Source organism: Neodiprion virginianus, chromosome 4 (assembly GCF_021901495.1).
Source record: "Neodiprion virginianus isolate iyNeoVirg1 chromosome 4, iyNeoVirg1.1, whole genome shotgun sequence".
NCBI lineage: Eukaryota > Metazoa > Arthropoda > Insecta > Hymenoptera > Diprionidae > Neodiprion > Neodiprion virginianus.
In genome coordinates this window covers 40123180-40147856 of record NC_060880.1, presented here as the reverse complement: position 1 = coordinate 40147856, position 24677 = coordinate 40123180, and the positions used below count along the sequence as shown (strand labels likewise).

At 38.9% G+C, this 24677-nt stretch overlaps 1 protein-coding gene across 1 annotated transcript; it reads right to left on the bottom strand.

The window, feature by feature from the left end:
- Positions 1–748: 748 nt before the first annotated feature.
- Positions 749–23050, bottom strand: LOC124302655 (PDF receptor). Its single transcript, XM_046759026.1, has 16 exons — positions 23022–23050; positions 22791–22860; positions 12613–12993; positions 12104–12402; positions 11065–11172; positions 10184–10386; positions 8670–8773; positions 8446–8590; positions 7913–8015; positions 6823–6940; positions 6687–6756; positions 5902–5987; positions 4845–5028; positions 3870–3984; positions 3611–3719; positions 749–2310 (listed from the first exon to the last, which is right to left on the bottom strand). The coding sequence occupies exons 4-16, from the start codon at positions 12237–12239 to the stop codon at positions 2298–2300; spliced, it is 1494 nt and encodes a 497-aa protein (XP_046614982.1). The 5' UTR covers positions 12240–12402; positions 12613–12993; positions 22791–22860; positions 23022–23050; the 3' UTR covers positions 749–2297.
- Positions 23051–24677: the final 1627 nt, after the last annotated feature.

Here is a 24677-nt window from a genome sequence, read left to right as displayed (position 1 = left end):
GGGGCGATTTGGCAGTTTCACCCACAAGAAGATGATATTTTTTTAACCAATTCAAATAAATGAAAAATTTTTCTCATAGCGAGAAATGAAAAATGCGATTTTCTCAATAAACACTGAGAGAAATTCTTAGTTGCGGTTACCGCTCAGTTCTCAACTATTTTTATTTTTTACCATAATCGAGAAATACAGTTCTAGGTAGAAAATGAAATTTAGTTTTGTAGCTGATTCCGGAAAGTCTAGTATCCGTTACTATTCTTTCTCATCACGATCACTGTTACTATATTTTCTTACAACTGTTGCGAAAATTTAACGCTTGTGCAACAATAAATCGATGTTAAAGCCTTATTTAATTAAAAACGTAGAGTAAACCTCACAAACTGACTTTGCGTTGCAATTACCAAAAAAGGATCGACGATAGCGCAAAATGGTTACGCGTACCTCATTTTTCGTAATCCCAACAATATTCAAACAGTTTTTTTTAACAATACCTGTCTTACTGAATTTTTCTAGTTATTATAACGACTGAAATTTTTCTCAGTGAAAAACTGCCAAATCGTCGCTTGACATTCTTTACTTTGGAGGGTGGTTTCACCCCCTTAAAGTGTTTAATGGCAGATGAAAAAAAATATGTGTCGCTTAGCTTTTAGTCTACTATGCCATATCACAAAAGAAATCAAATCGGAGATATCGTTCCGGGATACCTTCCTTATCAGAGCTGCTCGCACACCTTATTTTTTGCAACTGCGCACATGTTAATCGAGTATTTATCGTTGATGTGCAGTATTCGGTGTTCAGTATTATCTGCTAGTAGTATCGATTTCTTCCTTATTATTTACGTCTTAGTCCTAAACTACACGACTCTTTTGCAACGTGGTTACTTATTCACCTCGATTCGCGATGCAGAATAAACAATTTATTTTCAACATGTAACATCGTGTTCCCTTGTTTCAGACGCATTATCCAATGCACATTGTCACACTCATTCCGATTACCATGTATGAAAAAATAATTTTCTAATTAATAATATAATACACTATATCCGTCACACTTTAAAAGATCGTTCGAAAATATATTTGGCACTGAGTTGTAAACTGTAATCAACTGACAATTCATGACAATAAACATGCCTCTGTTAGTTACGTACTTGTAATATCCTCGATTCAATTTCAACACTACTTGACCCCAATTTAGAGGCAATTTATGACTGATTAGACCGAGCCAGATGAGATGTGAGTGCCGAATCGACTTGAGGGAGCGATGAGAACGTTTTTACTTGAGAATAACTTTTTTCCCCCAATCATTGAATACATTCCGATTACGATGAGTGTTGTACGCTTATTCTTACTTGAATATCAATGCCCTCATCAAATTTATTCATTCCAGACATGAATATCGATTATATAATCTTATACCTTAATGCCGGCGAAACGTAGGAAATTTAAAAAATAATCAAGTACTGGTGTTTGCTTAGCTACAGGCGATCATGCATTCGGGTTTACAGCACCCATTTACGTATAATTGACGCTTTACGTGTTACATATATGTAGATTGGTCGGGATATTTTTCGTATCGTCGTTAACAGTTCGTCGTCGCTGCGTATAAATGCCGCGAGCAAAAAAGGGACCTAGCTGACCAACTACGGGTTGAAAATGATCGTATTATCCTCCACTTTGACCCTCGAAAGCTTCTCGGAATTGATTCCTTGAGTATCCGCGTACCTTCCCTTCTATATTTAGACTCGACGATTTCCACGGAGCTTTTGCGGACTGGCTAATGATCGCAGGATGGGTGCATTTTCGCTGGGCCAATTTCGAAGATGAACGATGTAATCTCGGTTTTTCTTTATCTTCGTCATGAAACGGACCACCAGATAGTGGAAATTCGGGTCCAGAATAAATCGAGCAGAACTTCTCACCCCAACGACGTTGGTCCGTCTGCATCGATCTTGGAAACGTCGTAGCGACTTAAAAGCGACCTTCAAAAGCTGCGGAAGGATCACGTTAAGGGGGCGCCTATCGAACCTTCGAAGTCTTGAAGCGAAAGGACGCGTTCACTCACTCCCGTAGCTTTTTGGAAAAATCTACCGGCGTCCGTTCATCCGTCCTGCAGATAATCAAGAGACTCCGGACTGGCGGCTGGTATCAGTGAAAAAAATCGCTGCCACTCTTCAAGTTCGCAATTGCGGTTCCTGGTCGGGATGAGAGTCGTAAAATTCAGCCCTGAAGGCCGTCCACCACGTAGACTCGGTGCCGCCAACCCCAACCCCTTCCGAAGCACCATCCACGGCACCACCGAGGTCAGACCCTCGTCCTTGAACACAAAACGCCACGCGGCTTTCCAGTAGTGTAAATTTGAACAATGGATCAGAGCGGACGCAGTATTGCGAAAATGGAGGAGGGAGCGAAGGTCGTTTAACAGGGTTTGGTGAAGAATCACAGGGTGAGGAATTGTGCGGAATGGAATACTTTTAAGCAGGAACTTTTTATCGCTGCGTTCGAAAAATGACACGAGGATTTTGCACACGCCAGGGTTAACCATCGGTATGAATTTGGAAATATGAGTGAAAACAGGAACAACTGTTAACAGTTTTTTAAGGGATTATACGCAGTCGGGAGGCCGAAATAAAGCGATTTTTTTATGGATTTTGGAGTACCTCTAAAAATTGATGTCTTGCGATGAGCAAGATATTTCAGGACTGCATTGTCCGAAATGAAAAAAAAAAATAAAGATTTAGTAAGTATAAGGTATTATCTGATCTTTGATCGAAGGATTACGCAAAATATTAATATTTAATAAAACGGCGGCTTATCAAATAAAAAAATTCGATTTTCCACAAAAATGTTCGCTTTGATTTGTTTAATTTGACTGAAAAACATTTTCATAAAGCTTGTGTTAAAATTTTAGAGTAATGTCGGTTCAGCCGTTCCGGAGAAATCTTGCTTACAGACTTTGAAAACATATTTTTGAAAAAAATGCGTTCAAAGTTTCAAAAGCACTTTCATCAAAGGCTCTGGGGCGTTTTTGCAAATGTGCGCGTAACTGCGATAATATTTACCCGATCGACATGAAATTTTCTGTGTATATACTTGAATATACGTACATTACGAGAATAGAATAAAAAAACAAAAAAGAAACGAAAAATCAACAATCCTGCTTGCGTATAAGCCCTTAAGGTGAAAATCGCTGAGGTAAAGTTAATTTATTCATTATCGGGAAGAACGGTTAACAGTGTAACGTCTGTTTTGAATCCCCTTGACGCGATTCTGTTGATTAAACGTGAGTACGCGGACCTTGAGACGTTTATCATTTCAGTTCCAGCTGCGTGATCAGGGTAGGAAAAAACAAACAAAGAAACAATTAGCAACCGAGGTGGAAACCGCAAATTCGGATCCTGTGTGTTCTTTAATCGGACCGTTCATGCAGATTTAACGATTCCCTGCAAGACAATTTGGTCTGAGAATTAATCTGGAACAATCGAGCCCCACTTTCACCACAACGTTTTCGATTAGTCAGTTTTTGCCGCTTACGTTTCGTGGGCAACCGAAAATTGAATAGGAGCCCGGCTTTTGCGTGCATGATACTTTAGGCAAACGATCGATGGGCAACTCACTCCGCCGGCTCCTCGGCCACCGAAACGTCACCTTTTCGGCAGCAAAGGCGTGTCCAATTCCTTCGATTCAACGGCTCCTTTGTCTTCTCGTGATCCTCAAATTCTATCGCTGCGAACAGTTAATTAGGAGACTTGAAGACGAGGGGGAATTAATCTTCAAGGGTTGAGGAACATCCGCGGCTTTTTACCCTCGCCGTAATTGGCTGCGGGTCCCGTTTCAAAATCACCGATTTATTCGTTTTCAAACAATGGGACATACCTGCCGTTATGCGATGAGATTGGCAGGCGCTGTACGCTAATTGCCTCCTGTTACGAGGATCCGTTCCTCTCGACGATAGGTACGTTGTTATTGTCTTGCTGAGCGCGAGTCGAACCTGAATTACATAAATTTTTTAAAACGAACTCGTCGAATTGTATCGACGCTTACGTCATGGATCACGTCCAATATTACATCCATGAGAGGCCCGAGTTGGATTGTATTTTGAGAACCTTGAAAACTACCGAGCTTTCGAATTTCCAGAGTACATCGAACGGATACCGTTACTGCGTTACTTATTTTCAAACTTTCAATCTTTTTTTTTTCTTTTTTCAAGCTGCCACTCGAAAAGTTTGTGACAAATACTGAAAAAAGAAACTTTCGTAAAACCTGGATGAGGCATCAAAATATTTAGAGGTCGCTGCCAATTATTGTAATATTTTTTTATTTCTTTTTATGTCTACACCTTACGGACTTACATTTTATTTGTATCGTGGTCCGATTAATCGTTCACTAATCAACAGGAAACTGCGCCTAAGCGTCCTTTAGCCGAAGGATTAATCGTCTCGGAGAGATTTGGATAACAGTTTTTGCTACCGAAATAGGAGTATCGTATCACCTCGATGTCCCCGTTTCGTTTTCGGTACAGATTTTTATGAACGATGATTAATTGGACCACGAGTCGGACCAGTATTTGTCGCAAACTTTTCAAACAACGCTAAAAAAGAAAAAAAAAATTATAAAAGCGAACCACCCCAGTGTACATTAGGTCTGAATCCTGGCTATACATGAGAATTTGACAGTTAATTTTTGGTCGAGGGTAAGAAGAGTAGACGTCAATTTGAAGGTCTGATCCTCTATTGACTAATGTGGTCAGGAGGTTGAAAAAGTTGAACGGAGGTCTGCCGGAAACCGGGTGGATCGCTTTGACTTCGAGGAGAGTTTAAAGCGTCGCTTACTTTCAAGAGCCGGGCTCACCTCGCCGTTGAGAAAACAATAAAGGCTGGCGACAAAGAGTCCTTGAAACGAAGTGAGGAAGTGGGTCGAATAGGACCACAATGCGAACTCCCACACCGCCTTATCCAGTGGCGCCTCTGCCATGGATATCAAATTTGTGATTCCCAAAAGCGGAAGCAGGACCACCGCCGCTCTCACAGCCTTCCTGCAATGCCACAACGAATCTTAGATCCGGGACTGCGTTTCGGAAGAGGCGAAAAAATGACGAAAAATAATCGAAAAATTCAATATCATGCCTATTACCGAGTGGAACAGGAACTTAAAGACTTCTTTTCTCACACGACTGTTGTGCAAATGTCTAAACGTAGACGAAAACTTTGAAATCTGATAGATCGGATCGAAACCACCGTGGCTTGATCATTTTGAGGCTTATAATTATAAAACTTCTTCGCTTCTGCTGTTCGGATTTGTTCAAAATTAATTACTATTACATATTTGGGATCTTGTTTCATTCGTATTTACACTATCATTGGGGAAAATAACGTTGCTGGAGATTTTTTCAACCGTTTTTGCACTTTCACCGGATTCATCCTAAGATCGCGGAATATAAACAACGATTAAGTTTAAATTTTGTACCGACTGGCAGAGTCTCGGACTTCGTCTGCGTCGATCCCGTTCTGTCCGGAAACTTTTCTGTTGAACGAATCGGAAAGTTTAAAAAAAAAAAAAAAAAAGAAGAAGAAGAAGGAAAAAACACAAGAGATGAGAAAAGAAACAAAGGAACAGATTCTACTCCATTACAGTTGAAGGAGGGAAGAAAAGTTAAAATAGTGGATTCGAAAGATTGTAAGGTAGTGCAGTTGGGAAAAGAAAAAGAAATACTTCTGAGACTTTGACGATCGTAAAGTTTCTTCTACGCGTCGTCCATTTTTCACGTCAACGTTCATCACTATCGCGTGTACACTTGAATTGAAAATCGTATCTGGCGGTAAAAGTTTTCCAAACACTTTGATTAAGTTTTCTTTCGCTTTTACAAGGTCGTAAAGTCCGCATACGTAATCAAGAAAATACAACTTACCGAACTTGTTCGATCTCGCTTGTGTGACTCTGTCGCAGTTTCACCACCAGGACTCGAATGATGTTTAAAAGGAACAAGAAGTTCAGCTAAGAATGGAAAAATCGTGATAAGCGGGATTAAATTACGGAGAATGGGGTGCAGGGTTATAATTATCTTCCGTCATCCCTTGTACTGTGCAGTGGGACATTCTAATTGCGATTTGCAAGTTGGTTAACCACGATGTGCTGGTTAATTGAATTGAGTCTGAAATCCACGGCGAAGTTTAAAGGCGCAAGAAAGTTGTTGAAGGTGAATTCCGTGATAATTAAGGTCGGGAAATTTCTAAGGTTTGGTTCTGTGTTTGCGGGGTGTTTAAGGTGGTGCTTTGGTCGATTTCACCCCTTCATTTATCCATGCGAAATCCTGATTTTTTTGGCATTTTCACTTGGGAAAAAAAAAAAAAAAAAACAAACTTTGGAATGATTAGAATTTTTTGCAATACGATAATTGTTTACAATTGGTATGAGTAAACGTATGAAAAAATGGTATTTCTGTGAATATAATTCGTTGGCGCAGAAATTTGATAATAAACGTATGTGTGTTAAAAATGCTTGGAATTCATTGGTTGACAAACAGAGATCTCGGAATGGTCATTAGATTTCCAAAATTCAATGCGTAAGGATTACTTTCACCCTCTTTAGGGGTGCATAACGATAGTTTTGGGGTTCGCACCTATTCTAGTCCTAAAATCGTACCATCTCACAATAAAAATTCATATAAATCTCATTCAAGAACACTTATCTTACCAGTATAACCGCCATTCTGGGCCCTTCCAGGATCCAGAAGTATAGGGTCAGGTTGTAGCCCCACCAGCATCTGCGACGGAAAACGCACATGAGGAGTTTGGCGAATGCACGGGGACCGAATGGTGATGGGACTTACTTTGAGGGGTGGTAGTAAAATGCCGTTACTATAGCCCAAGCCAAGGTCATTAGAACCGGGCAACCCCAACCGACGAAACGGTACATCCGGTAGTAGGATGTCTCTTGGAATATGGTAACTAAAAAAAAAAAAAAAAAAATTGCTGTCGTATTGCTGTGAACCTCGACGACTGCAATTCTAACTTGGTTGAAAGTTTTTCGGATAACGGTAACACTTAAAAAAATATTTCTAACGCATTCTGTTTTCGTACAAACATCTTTGATTCGTTAGTGTTAAAATTTTCTCATACTTCACCCCTTTTCCAAAACTCAGGTATATTTATCATAAATTTTATTTTTTATCTTCATCATATATGTTCTGAAGTTTTAAGTTTTATACGATTAAAAAGAAAAAAAAATAAATAAATAAATAATAATAAATGATTCGATTCCAGAACTGCCCTTAAAACGATTCTCATGAAGAATAAAAGTTTGAAATTGGTGAAAAAATTTCAAGTGCTCAGAAGCTTAGGGAAACGAAAAATTGATCCTAAATATTGCCATTTCTGGGAATGGTTTTGAGAGCTTTAAAAAAAAAAACAGAAGCGTATAAAAAAAACTTTCGAATATTCATTACTCGAAGAATTTTGATTCAAGCAATAGCAAAAATAAAAGAAAAAAAAAATACTGACTATAAGAAGTGTTCTATCACCTAAAAACTTTCAAGCAAATTAGAAATGGTGAAATTCGGTACGATACCGGGTCGTTGGGTACGGAATGTCCCATTAGGTAGTATTTATGACTACGTGAGAAAATTTTGTGTCACGACGGTTCCTGCTGGAGAAGCTTTCGAGCACTTTGTGAATTGATTTTCACTCAACAAGTCGTTTGGCTCGTTTCCAGCGGCAAGCGAAGAGCGGCGAAGTCTAAGGGTGGGGGTGGATCACGTAATAGGAGATTCTTAGAGGTGCATGTTTCTCGCGACCTCTCGGTAATGAGGAACATCGCTCTGCCCTGTTCTTTATGCAAGACGCGACTTCGGCGAGAACCGTCGTGATTTATGGCCATGTAGGGTGTTTTTACTGCAGTGCAGACGGAAAAAGCTCACTCACCGGTAATAACATTGTGCAGGTAAAGCCCCTCGATGAACATCCACAGGAACACCGCCGTTCTTGCATATTCCAGGAGGATGTAGCTCGCCTCGCAAAGGACTGGCTAGAAGCGTTCGGTCTTCGTTATAAATTCCCTCTGCCCTTTGCAATTCCGCATCGTTATCGTGGCTTGCAATTCGAGTGCAGCAAAGTGCCGGGGAAATTGTTCCCTAGCGAAAGAGTTGCTCGCGCAAACTTTCGCTACGCGTTCAATGTGCTTCGCGAAATGAGTGGGGAAACGAATTGGACATAGCGAAGTCGCGAGTTAGGACCATTGAAGTCGAGACTTGTTCAGAGTTGCTTCGGGTCAAGAGGAACAAGTTTTGCTTCCTGACAAGTTCTAACAAGGTTCAGGATTCACGACAGCTGTTCCGTATCGCGAAACATTGCTTACTTCCGATTCGCTTCAAAACTTACCGGCGTCAATTGATACTACGAATTGTTAATTAGCCGCGTCAAGTTTCTTCTTTATTTGTTCAACTTGAAGTTATTACCGTGTTTTCGATGCCACGACTGACTCCGGTAGCCTTGGTCCTCAGCAGTGCTTGGTCTATGTACAGGGTGAGGCGAATTAGGACTTGCATCACCATAGCCACGAAGAGGTTCTTGTGGATGCGGGTTCTGGTGTTCCTCAGGCTCCTGAAATCGATTTGACAATCTGAGCTTCGACGACAGGTTCGAGGAAAAGCGAGAAGTAGAAAAGTCCGTGGAAACTCACCTGAAGTGACAAAATATCGCCAAAGACACGAGCAATGCGGCGAGAGAAACGCTGAATCCAACGATTTCCAGGTTTCTGGTTCTCTGCGCGATGTCCAATTTCACCTGTCAACATCAAAGAATAAACAACAGTCGCCTTCCGCCCGTCTAGACTGATTGCATTAGTCACATCAGAGCTTTTCATCGTTACTTCTAAGCCAGCATTCGCATGGACTATGAAAAAGTTGGAGCATGCAGGACCCCGAATCAACTTTGAGGATCAAAGGAAAATTGTCGACTGTCCCGTGGGTGCACGTTCGCATACTTGGTCGTTTGTTGACCCCTAAAATGCATGCAGCCATGAATACGTTGCATCGATCGCTGACTGTCAACTAGGTTGAAACTTTCCCTGCGGCATGGACAACCCTGTAAAACTCATGTCCGGGTAAAGTATTTGATGCGTACATAAACATATACACACGCAACGTTTCAACAATCTGCAATTCATACGGGCCAAATAAGCTCGTTCATTGGTTCCTGATACCGTTTACAAACCATCGAATCTCCGATAAAACTAAATGTTTAGGTATAAAATGAACAGCATTAGCTTTAAACAAGACTCGAGAGATTAGATAAATCAAAAAGACTCGTGATATCTTTTTCTACTTTCTTCAAAACTCCTGTTCAATCTTTTTTTCTTTTACTTACGTAGCTCTAAATATGTTTAAAATACTCATAAACAACAAACTAGTGAGGATAGATGAATATTTAAATATCAACACTACCATTAATACATATAATTAACAAAGAAATTAGAAGTCAACTCTAGCAGTACTAAGAAAACAGAAAAAAAATGTTTCAGAAGATTTACGTGATAGAATTGTTTAAAATTTTTTTTTCAAAGATCCGTGGCTAATACCTACTGAACTTACTGTTCAGTTTTGTGGTAGAGAGAAACCATCGCAGGACTGTGTAATTGAAGAGATTTACCATGTTACATTTCTATACGCGATTAAAAGTCGAGTCGTGCAATTAAGCACATTCACATGATATGAAATGAGTTTCGAAAAGCAAACGTTTACTCAGTTGTCTGCGGTCAAACGTATCAGAGAGGGTGAAATTTGATTGGTGCCAATTTGAGGCATGCTGATGAAATGGTTCGAACCTCAGCGTTGGAGACAGTACTCGATGTTCCGTGTATCCGAATATGAATTAGTACTTGCATCTTATTTAAATGTAATCAAATTGTTCAATTGTTATGTTACCCGTTGTGCTTTACGGGACATAATGTAATGAAAAACTCCAGATGACTGGAAAGCTGTCCGCATTACGTGAACAGCGACGAAAACATCTCATTGGAATGAAAACGGCGTCAAATGAACCGCAGTTTTACCGAAAAAGAGACGAGATGCGAAGCGAAGATTGAAAGAAGGGGGAACCTCACAGAATCTGTTTGGGTCACACCTAGAAGCCTATTAGAGGAACATGCCATTCCATCGTGTAACGCGCACATTCAGTCTGTGATCGATGGTGTACCTTGGCAGCGTCTTCGCTTCCCGAATAGAGCTTGCGAATGAGCTGAAGCATTTCTGGGGTGAAGCAAGGCGTGTAATTCGTCCAACCGTGGGGTTCGCCATGAACGTTGTCGGGGACCCCCGAAACCGGGGAACCGCGAACACCAAACGATCCTTCTCGACCTTCCCACTGCCCGTCCTCACCGCACCGTTTTTCCACGAATTCTGCAAACAAACGAGACATTTTTTTGGTGATAAAGTAATCCGAAGCTCCGTGGATTGAGTTTAGGTTGAATGCTTTGGTTCGATTACAGAGGTCAACTTTAGTTTCTATGCCAGACTGGAAGTGGGTAGCCGGCTATGGGTGCTCAGCTCACATTATAATCAATGCCAGAAATCAAGTTTGAACCTTACTGCAAGGCTAGAATATGTAGGTAGATTCATTTAGTGTTTGACTTGATTGACGTTACGTGAAACGGGCAACCAGGTAAATATAATACATGGAAATACGGAGGGATTGTAAACATCCTTTGAATTTAATCGAAGTAGTCTGTTGCTGCGGGATGTAATTTGGATGCGGTGAAAGTTGGAGAGAACGATAGTTTAACATGCCCCAGAAATTCCGCGGTGTAAGAAGGAGAAAAATCATACAAAGTTGGTAACGTGAAAACGAAAATAATAGAAATAATAGAAGCAAGAGAAAGATAGAGATGACACATTGGCGTAATAGATCGAGTATGCATACAGTAAAAACAAACGTGAAGAGAAAAACTAAAGATAGAAGAGATAAATGCAGATAAGAGGCAAACAAATCGTAAGAGTATATATAGAGAGAGAATTGAGTAAGGAGAAAAAGAAAGAGAGAGTGAGATTGCCTGCGAGGTTACATATTGCGGAACTTACTGGTTGTATCTATACCGTTTTCCCTCGGGCATCTGTGCCTCGCCGAAGTGGAAGCTTTGGTCGGTGGCCAACATAAGATCGAGTCCCAAGCCCAGTTGCACCAAATTTCTGAAACCCAATGAGAAACGTTCCCGTGATTTACCGTTGCGTACAAATCGTTCTTTGACCATCACTATTGGTTCATATATGCCGAGCTCAAAGTCTTGCTCTAATAAGAATCACTAACTTTCACGCCCTAAATTATAACGTTTCATGACAATCATTCTCGGATATTGAGAGAAGAAAATACGCCGCGTATAATGCATAATTTTTTTCTTCAGGATCGTAAAAAGCGTGGACGATTTCATGTATAATGCAATGGACAAAGACGGTATCCCAGGTCGATCTCTCCAAATTCATTTCTTTTGTAATACGTTACAGTAGACTAGAAACTAAGCGACAGGTGTTTTTTTTCATCTGCCATTAAACACTTTAACGGGGTGAAACCACCCTCCAAAGTAAGGCGCGCCTAGGGGCAATTTGGCAGTTTCACTCACAAGAACGTAATAATTTTTAACCAATCCAACTGGAAAAATTTTCTCATAACGAGAATTGAAAAATGTAATTTTTTCAATAAAGAAAGACGAAAAAGAAAAATCTCCCAAATCGTTCCTTGACACGCCTTACTTTTGGAGGGTGGTTTCATCCCCTTGAAGTCTTTAATGGCGGATAAAAAAAAATACGTGTCGCTTAGTTTTTGATCAACTATAACATATTAAAAAAGAAATCAAATCGGAGAGATCGATCTGAAATACCTTCCTTGCGAACAGTGTTCTTCATACCGATATCGAGACTACGATAACTTGGTTCGGTCATTACTGGATTTTGTCATCCAAGCATCGACTGTGTGAAATTTTCATATCATATTATACTTGTGAAAGTAAAGTTTGGCGAAATGTCAATCAAAGTTTCACTCCGAATGGATGAGCGACGTCTCCTCGCACTTCAATGAAGTATGAAATTAGGACGAGTCAAGGAGAATTAACGATATCTTACTCACCTCCAGCTGGTAGCAGAAAGTTACGGTATCTAAGGCCGCAGGTAACCTGAGACGCGGTTTGATTGTCGCGGAAGTTTTGACTTCCTCCACTTTCCTCCGTCCTGCTCGCGTTCATGTTGTTGAGATAGTCCATCATCCGATTGGAGATACGGATATAACGACACTGCCAAAAGTTTCCGAGACTCTGGACTTCTACCTCGGTTACAGTTTTCAAAAGTAAGGAATCTTCTCGCTTTTTATTTGTCTTTATCTAGGTATTGATTAAATTCCGCGGCTCCAGGATCGAGAACAGCTGAAAACTGATCCGTCATGTGTAGAATGCATTAAAAACTTGACGTCTTTAGTAAGACTGAACAAATGTAAGATGAGCTTGATATAATGTAACCCGTTTGAGATCATTAATTTCTTAACTACTCAAACCGAAATTTTCAGGTGCCCCAATTTTTTTTCTTTACCTAAGGGATTACTGTAATGGATAGAACTGGTTAAAAGTCGATCAAGTTACTGACCCTGAGCCTCTGTTTCTTGACTTTTCAAATTTTGACGTTTTTCGAGTCAACTGTACACTTGATGCTGTATCCTTGAACCCAACCAACATTTTATCTCTATAATTTCGTTTTTGGTTCAGCAGAGTTGGGCCGTCTTAATTTACACCACGGGCAGCAGGATTACCGCGGGTCAAGTTGGGATCAACAAGTCGTCAGCGACGATGCGTGCAGGGACTCTGAGGATCAGCTAATGGAGATAGCTTAGCCTACGTTTTGCTCCAGCTCGTATGATTGTATCCTTGATAGGCCCACTAAGTCTCCGGTAAGACGATGACGATTCGACCGATACGAGGGAACCTTCATTTTCCCCGGAAGAGCATCTTCCTCAAACGTGGATGAAATCTGCATAAAGGATACAAAGCGTTCAGTTAAGGTTCGCAAAGATCTGTTAACCCTTGGTGGATCCACCTAATTCACCCAAATTCAGTCCTCACTTTTGGATGACATTTCGATCGGGCAGAGGGAAAAAATTCGAAGAAGTTAGGCTGTCAAGTTTCTCTTCCCAGCTTTATTCGCGGTGTTTTATTGAGAAAGGAGGCAGCTGCAAAGACACGCTGAGGTGAATTCCTTTAAAAAAAATAGTCGTAATCATGAGAGCGTGGAAGAGAATAAGTTGGAACCGAAATGAAAACAGGAAAAGGAAAAGGAACGGTGCTTCAGTCGAAACTCACGCGTCAACGAATAATCTATTTGAGTATCGTTGCTCCTTGAAAGTGTTCAAAGTCGTTGAAGGTAATGATTAAACTTCTATAAGGCAGCGTCGCGAAGTAGGAAGACGATGGGTTGCTAGTTTGATATTAGTTACATCAGGAGGCGGCTTGCGCAACTCGCAAGTTTACTTTTTCAAGCGTCAGAAGCCATTTCGCGAGAAGTTCGAAACTCTGATGTAACATTCTTCGTAACCCTTTGCTATTCAAGCTTCAATTTTCTTTTTGAACACTTAAAGCTACCGTGCTTCACTTCGTCCAAGAAAAGAAGCAACAGCTGCATTCATGTGAAGTGATACGGACTCTTGCAGAACAGAGTTCGAAAAGTTGATTTAATAAACTTTCAGCAAGCAAACATTACTTTATCATGATTAGTCGATCACGATGATGTTAGAACGGTCCGTTTTTTTTTTTTTTCACATGTTCGGTCAAATTCAGCGACTCACCGTATTTATGTATTGTCATTTTTGTATAGCTTTTGAAATTCTCCGATTTTTTTTTTTTTTTTAAATCCGCGATTGTCTTTGACATCGTTACAACTAATTAACTAAAAAACGGTACAATCTTGATTTTCGTTTTTTACGATTTTTTCGAGACATACTGCACGCTAAATATAATCGTCAAGTATATGAAATGGGGCTCTAATTTTCTGACAAATCGCTTACCGCTATTTATTTTGCACGATTATTCTCACATTGCGCGAAAAACGCGAATTCTAAGACAAAGAAGCTCAACGCTTCTGAAACGCGTTCACAACATCTCCAAAACCCTCCGAAAAAAGTGTTTCTTTACTCTAACAAAGGCATATTGAGTGAAAGTTATCATTTTAAAGTGAATCGGTTAAAATTTCAATGCTTGAAAGATAAAATTCTTGTACAGAAATCCCGCAACACGAATTATCAATTGAACAAATCAGATATGCGGGCAATATTTACTTTGAATCGATTGGAAACCGCGCTTCATAGATGCCCGCATCGTCTCACAAAACGCACTCATCCCAAAGTAAAATGGAAGTATTCCCGGAGTTTCGAGTCGCGGATCGAAGACTCGAGTTTGTTCATTCCGATCCAGAATACCGCTTGCTTATTCCTCGAGTAAGCGATTCAGGTTCAGCCGAATTTCTCCACACGCAAAGCTCGATTCACAACGAGGCTGTGCGTGAGTGCGACGAAGGGGGGAAATTGCTGAGTACACAGAGCTGAAGGATCGGCGATGGGACGAGCTTGCAGGTGTAAAGAGGCTCGCCTCGGCTTCCTTCGCCCCGAGTGGCCAGGCAGGCAAATCGTCCTTCACCCCCCGCCCCTCTTCGCCTCTCACCGACACGAGCTTTAATTTCGACGCCTGTCCGAGGCTTCGAGTCAATTAAACTCGAGCAACCGTGTCGCGTGTTCAACCGTATTGCGGGTATGATTCCGTTTCCATCTGGGGACCGGACTTCCAAGCAAAGCGTTATAAAGCTCGGGTGGGAGAGCTTTTCATGATTGGTCAACTTCGGAATAACGTAAAAAGATGAGGAGAATGTATACACGATTCTCGTGCCCTCGGACGGGTCATCAGAAATTTAAATTGCAAACAGCAATTTTTAAAAACGCGTACACGCGTACACGAATGATCGATAATTCGTTATAACACTCGGGTATCAAGGTTTGATGATACAGGTAAAATATACATAGGTGAAGTACATGGTGAAAAACATGAGATATACTGTTGACTTAAATTTTTCACAAGCCATGGCTACCAAGCTAAAAATAATCGATGCATCGATTAATCGAGTAGAAAAAAATGATCGAAGACGACTTGATTGAATCGGTAAAAATTAATCGATTGATCGATTACTTCGTGTTTTTTTGAAACGGTCCATACGAAACCACAAATTTCGGATATTTCAGTATGTACTCTTAATAGCGGAATAGTCTTTTGATGATTTATAGTTTAATTGAAAATATATTTCAATTTCAGGTGAAAATATTCATTCATCTTTCACTTGTTATATCAAACAGGTACTTGGTAAGTAAGACGGTGTTAATAATTGATACTCCAATCACATTAATTGATATCGTATTGCGTCGTTCGTGGGGGTAAAAAACAAAAAACGATTGTGAGGAAAAGTAATCGAGTCGGTGGATTTGTCGAGTTTTAAAAATAATCGATTATTTCTGGTCATTCTTATTTTTCACTGCAACTTTCACCCTCACTGTATGTATGATAAGCACCCTCATAATTCCAATTCAGCGCTTCTCTTGTTTCCCTCTCGTTTTCGGTTGTATAGTACAGAGTTTGCAGAAATTGAACTGAAACGGGGAGAATTTCACTCGCTTATTTCCTCGAAGGTTTGCATATTGTATTTTTAGACGTGGTCTGCGTTCTGTATTGCATTTAATATTTTGTAGTGAGCTTCTCCGGCTTTGAAGAATTCGAAAAATGATGAAAATTTTAATTCCCTTAAGCCAACCGCTGCTCTCGAGTACCTACGCAAAACTCGAGAACGTTTTTATGTGTTGGCGTGTGTGTAAATACGCGAAATAACTCGTGTGGCACGATTTAAGGATTCAAGAAGAGTACAGTCGGGACAAAAATCAGTCGCAACAAAAAAACGTTACGAATCAAATATTCCAGAAGTGCGACTTAAGCTCGTGATATTGAAAAAGCTCCTGTCGTTCGGAAGAAAGAATTCAAACATTGAATGTCTATTGTAAACAATTTTTTTGTCTTCAACTATGTCAGAGAAATTGCGTCATCTTATTATTCTTCCGTTGAAAAATTCTCGTAGTTTGCCCGATTTTAATGAAAAATATCTCGTTTCGTTCCTGAATGAATTTACTAGAAACCGCTTGAGGCGGATTTTTTCTTGAGCTCGTCTCTTCGTGAAAAAGAATTTTGACGTGTACAATGATCGTTGTAATTTCCAGACGACAAACTCACGATTCAGCAAAAAATACGTCACTGCTATCCGAACTTCAAAATGCAGACGATTTTTGTAGAATTTATTTGCTAACAAAACCAGTTACTGTCTATAACACGGATTATTAGGTGGAATAATGTAATTTTTATGACGTTGTTTACATAATGAGATGTTAAAACTTGAAACTTGGTGTTTCAAATTTCTTTTCTTTATAACGAGGACCTTTTTTTCACACGATCAATATCACCAAAATTAGATCAGGTGACACTTTTTAAATCATTGTTTCATCACTTCTTTTGTTTCAAGTCTTTTTTGAACTGACTGTACGTCCTATAGATCCTTAAAAATGAAATCGCAATGCTGCTTTCAGTCGCGTTTAGATCTGTAAATGAGCGTGAGCAAAGGTGAAGTATGCAGTGCAGAGCAGTTGAAGTGCCTACTTATTGCCGTAATTGCACGAGAAGTTGGACGGTGAGTTTGAGGGATTTGTTTAGTTGGAACAATCGAAGATGAAGCGAAGTTTCCTAGTAAATAACGAACTACGATTGATTGACCGAATGGATCGCAGCCACGTACCAAATTTGACGGGGGTTCGAATCGACGCTCGTGAATAAAAATCAGTCTGATCGTTGATTTCGTAGAATCGAATGGCGATTTTCAGGGATCTGAGAGCAGCGAATCCACTTGGAACGTGATGAAGCGATGGAAAATTGGCAGGTAGGCAATCGATCGATCCGGACTCTCAAAAGCTGGAGCATTTCGACTATCGCGTCCAACTTCTCGAGTGCGATTTGATTCAGCCCCAAAACGCCGATTAAATATGTCTGCCGGGGGTGAAAAAAGTCTCATTTTTCATGTCACTTATCCGGGAATTTCTATTTTGTAATGCTTTATATCCAAAGAATTACACCATTTCGGTTGACCGATCATCTGCAGCGATTCATGACTATTGAGTTTATCGTTGATCTGAAGTTGATGTTTTGAGTTTGGTGTTCGACTCTTCAGATATGAGAAACAAGAACCGTGGGAGCAGATGAAATTTTCAACACTCACTTTTTTCGAGTTTGGTTTTTGTGCTTTCAATGGTCTGGAGTTTGGGCTTGGCGATAGAACTGTTTTCACTGTTTTCTGTACCTCGCTGTAGAAATTGGGCCGAGTGTCTAAAAAAGCCATATTTTGCAATCTCAAAATTAGTGATTTCTATTGATTTCTACTTCATTATGTGATTTTCACTGATTACCAATGATTACCCAGCGTTCTAAGCGATTTTGCTCGATTGTTTAATTGGCTAGTATCACAAGAAATCAAAAGACATCACTGGAAATCAATTTATACACCAGATAATTGTTGGAAATCAACGAAAGTGGGTGCGTAATAAAATTGTATGAATCAATAGAATATTTATGTACTTAAACCGTTTAGCGTTCGCCGCAAATTTTTGAAAGATTTCCATAATTTCTTCAACACTTTCGGTTTCGGTTTCAAGTGATTAAAAATAATTTCAAATAGCTGTCCTTGTCACATTGATTGATTTCTCGTTATTTTAAAAAATGCTTGAGTTACCCAAATTTCTTCGATTTACAATTTGATTTAAAATTTGATTTCCCACTGTTGAATGTATGATTTCCATGAGTGAAGAATCTCTCTCTCGGAATCGAACGATCCCTGTGATACATTTCCAGGGTATCATTATCGAGGCAGGATTTCCAAGAATTTTGGACATCGGGATTCTACGCGTCTCTTTCCGCCTCCTTCCTCCTTTTTTCTGCGTCAACCCTCGACGTCAATCGCCGTCTTGGCGGACTCCTGCCATCGTGCTTTATCAGGAATCAAAGAGCTTGCGATCTAACGGTTCCACCTCACTCTCAAGGTCAATTTTGTATCTGGCTTGTCATTACTAAAGGGTGACGTTATCACGTCGACCGAAAGTAATCGCGAGACTGATCGAATACGTAGATTGAATGAAATTTCAATCATCGTTGTCTTTTCATTTGCTTCGAATTTCATTTGTAGACTAATCGAGTAATGCAGTTTTTGGTTTGTTATATGAAGGCTGGTGGAATTTTTAATTTCCCATTTAAATCTTTACACAGGTAAAAAATCGTTCGATTTTGGGGAGAAAAACTTGTGGACTTTACCTTGGAGTTAATACAAGATGAAACAAGCGGCTTTAGACTCGCCGTGAGTCGGCTGACGAACTTCCGGCTCTCACACTGCACGTTTCAATTTTATAGAGAAAAAAAAAGAATAATATCGAAGTCCAATTTCGAAATACAAATTCAGATTCGTAATTAACGATTTTAAAGCTCTCGAATGCCGTATTACGTGAAAATATGACGTTTTTTTTTTATTTTTAACCACTATAATGGATTCACCGTTACAAATTTTGAAAGTCTGACCCTGGATTCGTTATCACTGACCGAAAAAACTTTCATCTACCAATTTCTAGCAAAATCGTAATATTTTTAAATTTTTTCCGCCGTAATGGATCGCCATTTTAGATTTAGCGATCCGCCTTCAGATTTGTGATCAGCCACTCAAGATATCGATGAGTAGGTACGAATTTTCATCAAAATACAAATGTTTTTAGTTTTTTTTTTTTTCAGCTTATCGAATACGTCAAGTTTAAATTTTACAAATCTGGCCTTAGATTCGCGATCAGCGACCCAAAAAACCTCTTGGTACGAATTTTCATTCAAATCCATTCAAAATATCATAATTTTTATTTGATTTCTCGGACTTTTGTTACCTAAATAATTGACAAAGTACCGAACCGATCAAAATCAGAGTCTAATCAAAATCCGGCAACTCGCTTTCGTGATATCGTCGGACAAAAAAATTGATCACATACACGCACACACGCAGACATCCGTCCGGAAATGGTCGAGAGTGATTTCGGACCTCGAAACGTTGAGATCTGGTAAAAAGTCAACTTTTCATTTCCGAGATTATTACAATAAAATCCTTTTTCTCTGAAACCAGAGAAGCGGAAGGTTTACAAACGGACCACAGCTGTGAAGAATTCATGCGAATTCACCATGTTTACCACATTTGTTGTAAAATTAACTTTGGAGCGAATCGTCGACGCGATTTTGCAATTATATCGTACGCTGCGTCGTATTTACGTAAACCTGACGGCGTTCCTTCGTTGATACAGCTTTACGTAAGCCCGTCAAATTCGTAGAATTGTTACGAAAATTGTGTGCATCTGTGTTTGACATTAATATGCAAATGCTTGCATAACAGGGAATTGATTTGGCTCCTGTTGTCAAGTCGCTGCAGATAAAACGCGAAATCCTTTAACCCGTGTAACCGATGGGAATGGAGAAACAAACAGAGGGAAGAAACCACCGATAAGAAGAATGGAGAAATTTTCTTGAAACATGAAAGTGACATTCGGGCCATGCGAAAACCGCTGTTTGACAATTTTTTGTCCAACTGTAATCGTTATACCCATTCAATTGTCGAAACCGCAACGTGAAACGTGTCGTTATTAAAAATTCCCGATAACCGGCCTCGCAGCCACAAATGGATATTGTACTTCGCATTGATTTACATTTTTGCTCGAACAAAAAATACAGTTTGTCTGTTATATTTTTTTAAGGGGTTTCATTGGTTCGAACATGCATGAAAAAAACGTATTTTCTCTCTTTTTTTTATTCAAACTTTAAGCATACAATAAAAGAAAAACAATTGAAGCATATTCTGTCGAGTTTTTGTTCGAAAATTTTGAAAATTCAGATGCTGGAAAGTAGTTTTTGAAAAAACCAGTATCCTCGCGGTGGCCAAGATAAATCACGATAGATTCATCTGAGATAAAAGAAAAGGTAAATATTTTCTGTTAGTAGGTGAGTATAGCTAGCGATTGAACGAAGGATTTTTTATTTTTTTTCTTTGATTACGACTTATTCTACAAGGTGTAGAATACACGGTCTAGGTTTTACCAAAACTTGTACTTTTTTGAACAAAACTCTGCCAAAAAACAAATTTAATGATTTTTTTTAAATCCTTCGTTCAATCACTAGGTATAGTCACCTACTAACAGAAAGTATTTAATTTTTCCATTTCAGATAAAATAATCGTGATTTATCCTGGCCACCGAGAGAATACTTTTTTCTTCCAAAAACCAGGTCTCAACGGTTGAATTTTCAAAATTTTTATAAAACATCGTTCAAATATTGTTCTTTTATATTCGTAAAGTTATAATAAATTAATTCTATCACTATAATGGGAAAAAATCAGAGAAAATGTGTTTTGTTTCGTTTTGTTTTTTTTTTTTTTTTTTTTGCCCTTCAAAACCCAAAATATAACGTAGAATTTCACCACTTTCTTCTGGTGCTAAAATTATGGAAAAATGAAATTAATGTATCGCGAATTTTCGCACAGCGTAGGTACACGTAAGACTTGCAAAAAGGATTTCGGATTTCGGAGAAATCGGACGATACCGATGAGAAAATTCAATTGCGTTGTCGGTACACGTAGAACAGACATGACTAGTAATAATGTTCGTGATGTGAATAATGTACTCGGTCTGAGGCACGTTTTTCAGCCTTCGCAAGGCAAGATTTTCAAAAGTACCGAGTTTCGTCTGAACAAAATTTTTTGTCACGAAAGTAGATTTTTCCCTCTATACACGATGTTTGCGAAAAATGTTCATCTCGCGGGTAGAATGTGTAAAAAGAATATTAACAAAAAAAAAAAAAAAAAATGAAAATTCAGCAAAATTGGTTGCTTTGCATAAAACTGAAAAGAAATTTATATTTTGATAAACTCATGATACCTGCAGCAAGAAATACGTGTGACTATCGTTATTCAAGATCTATACACTCAGACTGTTCGTGAAAAATTTCATTACAAATAAAATCAACTATATTGTTTATAACAACTAAAAAAAAAAAAAAAAAATAAAAAATCGTTATGAATATGAAATTAATATCTTCGATAGCGTTGATTGGATGAGATGTTCAGAGTTCGAGTTTAGCGCTACAAAAATTGTTCTTTTTAGTCAAATTTGAATAGACTGGTTTCACCAGCAACTTTCAAAGCCATACCTTTGAAATTTCATTCAGACGAAATCTGGGGGCTCGATTCATTTCTCGAATAGTAATAATCCGCCGACCATTACGCGATTCAAAATCGTCGACGATCGCTCTTAATCGAGGTGATATTATCCGGCGAGTTGTCCTTCACCTTCCCACGCACCCTTTTTTTCGAGCGATAAAAAGAAGTAAAATAAAAAAAAAAGCATTTTGCCGCCCCATTGTTTGATCAGGTTCAACGTTGAAAGTCTCAGAAGATTTTTGGAGGGTATCAAATGTCTGAAAAATCTGCCATACAGGTACGTCACGAAATTTAACGAACCCCGCAAGAGCGTGTTTCACGAAATTGTCAAAGATTGTCCTGTAAAACGACGGCGTAGAAATCTGAATGCAAATTCGCGACTCGAAATTATTGAAATTATCGTCATTCCGTGAACCTATAATCCAGGATTGTATTCTCGATATATCAACGCACCGGGTGTCGTCTAAAGAGCGTCTAGACGATGCGACAGCGGCAATTATCCTGACTGAAATTTACCAGGAAACGTCCAAAAACGACGGTAAATTTATACATCCACGGATTCAAAATTATATCTCCAGGAAATATTCATCAACGATAATTTATCGTAAAATTAACTAGGCTTCAAATTTTATTTTATAAAATTACCTTGATCCCGACATTTCTTCGGCTCGGTGTTCCAGACAAAAATTAAACGTGATGGAAAATATACAAGCGAATTAGACTGCGGACGGTACGATTAAACGGGCAAAATTAAATCATGAGGCACGGACGTAAATACCGTAAAATATTTGACCGAAAATCAATTTTCATTCATAATACAGAGTATAATGTTATACCTATACCTGCAAAACTGATATGAGGCAAGAAAAAAAAGTGCGGCGGGCGGGGGGGGGGGAGGGTGGAAACGAAACGAGAGGAAAAAGCGAAGGGTAAAGGATCGCGTAAAAAGAGAAGCGGAGTTGCAGCAATCTAACGAAGTCTTCGATATAATTATCCCACCAGAAATAATTGATTAACGATTATTTACACAAGAATTACAGTATCCAATGACAACTTGTTCAGCTTCGTCGGGAAGTGAATAAAAATCTCTGCTCAATGTACGAGAAACATTGGTCGGCTTTTCGAAGTTCATTTGTATAATTTAAAATTGTTGCAATAAAATTTCGTACCCCGCATTACGAGAGTCGTAATTTATTATTATTTTTTTTTTTTTTTATCAACGGTCAACGTGTTTTAAAACGCGATGCAAATCAATGTTCGGGATAATTTTCTCCGTCACAGTTGTTGAAAACGCTTTGTATGGTTGTAAATTAGCGAAAGTAAAAAGTAAATGAATAAGAAAGAGAAAGAAAATAACTACCAGAGTGAAAAAAACATCTAATTACTCTACATTGTATTATTCGTGATTTAAAAAAAAAAAAAAGAAGAAAAGAAGAAAAGAAAATTAACAAACCACCGACTTGATATACCTCTTTTCTCCATTTATCTCTGGCTTCTTTCCACACTCGACTTCCGTCGTAACGTTTCTCTTCTCGTACACTTGTAACGTACAATAAACATATAATACGTGACGGTCGAGTTTAGGGTAAATTCTTGCATGAAAAATCGTCTTTTATTTTTATACTCGTACGTTTGAATGCGTATCATTCGTTTTAATTATGTTCAATTCAACAAGGATCATTGATAGCGAATGAGCCTACCTTGATACAACGTCTCGTCGCGTTAAAGGGCGCGCAGCAACTGCAGAACCGTTCCGTTCCGCTTCTTGCGGCCTCTCGTTCCTCTCGTGTTCACAGCGTCGCGACGCTCTGCATTGGTTCTCCTCTCCTCCCACCCTCGGCCACGTGGACTCCTTTTCACCCCCTGCTTAATCCCCTGGCGTGCAATATTTATCCAACGCGATAATTATAATTATAACATCGTTCAGCGATAATTTGGCTGTCGTCAATTTGAGAAAAGGAATGTTTAATTCTCATTCTATGCTTCAAGGTATGAATTCCCATTAAAGGGAACCCCCGATCTTCGTCTCTAATATTTTCTTTCACTCAGCATTTTCGATGTAATTTTCACGAATGTATTTCTTTCGTGTTTCTTCCTTTAAAACGTTCTTCCTTCGCTCGAAATACACACCGTTTAACTACTGCCTACTCATGTTTCCGGTAACATTTATTATACGTTGACATCTATACCCTGTATCGTCACAGTCGAACATTGACATAGATCTTATATGCAGATGACATTTTGAATATTGCATGCACGGGAAGGATGAGTTACGGCAAAAACGGCCACATCGATATTAATAACTCACGTTTTATAATATCTAAATTATACGCATGAAAATTCTAAAGCCGCTGATCGAGTCGTGGTTCTTTATAAATCTCCGAAACGTCTGTGTTTGATTCACACCTCGACACATCTCTCATTTCGTTAGTATAATTATTACTCCTCCGTCTCTTACGCACTAAATTTTCGAAATTACAAAGAATGCTTTCTTTTAGCCGGCCTTTTTTACGACTGATCGGTGCGATGCGGATAAATGAAGTACAGTGTATTAAATAAATTCCACAATTGTTTCGTTTTGTATTTTTTTATAGTTGAATTCTGCGTGAAATATACCCCATGTAGAAACGAAGGTTGGGGATCCCCTTAACTTGCTCGCTCAATCATACTAATTATTTCATTTTCATTTATCTTGGGCGGTATCTTCTTTTATAACGATTTCGATATAACTGTGGATCATTTCTTTTTGTTTTTCAACCGCTTTGAAATTTTTTTGCGAAAAAGAAAATTTCTTTTTTCCACAGTTACACACAAAGTACACATTGATCTCAATAAACTCACCCTCTTTTCAATTCTTTATCCGGTCTTCTATTTCTCTTTCTCTCTCTCTCGTGCTTATTGCATATTTATGTTCTCCCAACTTACAAGAGAGGTGGCTGTTTTTCTTATTTAATTCAAAAAATTACATTATTCGTTTCTCGTTATAAGAAAACTTTTCCAGTTTGATTGGTTAAAAAATATTGTGTTTCTGTGGGTGAAACTGCCAAATCACCCCTTGACATTTCTTACTTTGGAGGGTGGTTTTTAGTCTACTTATGACATATCACAGAAGAAATGAAATCGGAGATATCGATCTGGGATACCTTTCTCATCAGTCATATAATTTGCTTGCGTCACTGTCCTGCTGGACTTACTTTTCTTCATTTATTATTACTCACTTTTGTTATTCTATTTCGCCCAGTCTATGTAATCTTTTCTTTCTCATTTTTACCAAAGGTATGCCGAGGCATAATAAATTAATCAAATCAAATCGAATCTCTATCTCTCTGTCTATCTCTATACACATACACACAAAT

Excerpts from the sequence above, each read along its gene's own strand:
- LOC124302655 (XM_046759026.1), bottom strand. The coding sequence starts at position 12,239 with ATGATGGACTATCTCAACAACATGAACGCGAGCAGGACGGAGGAAAGT. Across the intron at positions 6,941-7,912 it reads CCTGCACAATGTTATTACCG|TTACCATATTCCAAGAGACA; the intron begins GTGAGTGAGCTT and ends TTTTTTTTTTAG. Across the intron at positions 6,757-6,822 it reads TTTTACTACCACCCCTCAAA|ATGCTGGTGGGGCTACAACC; the intron begins GTAAGTCCCATC and ends TTTCCGTCGCAG.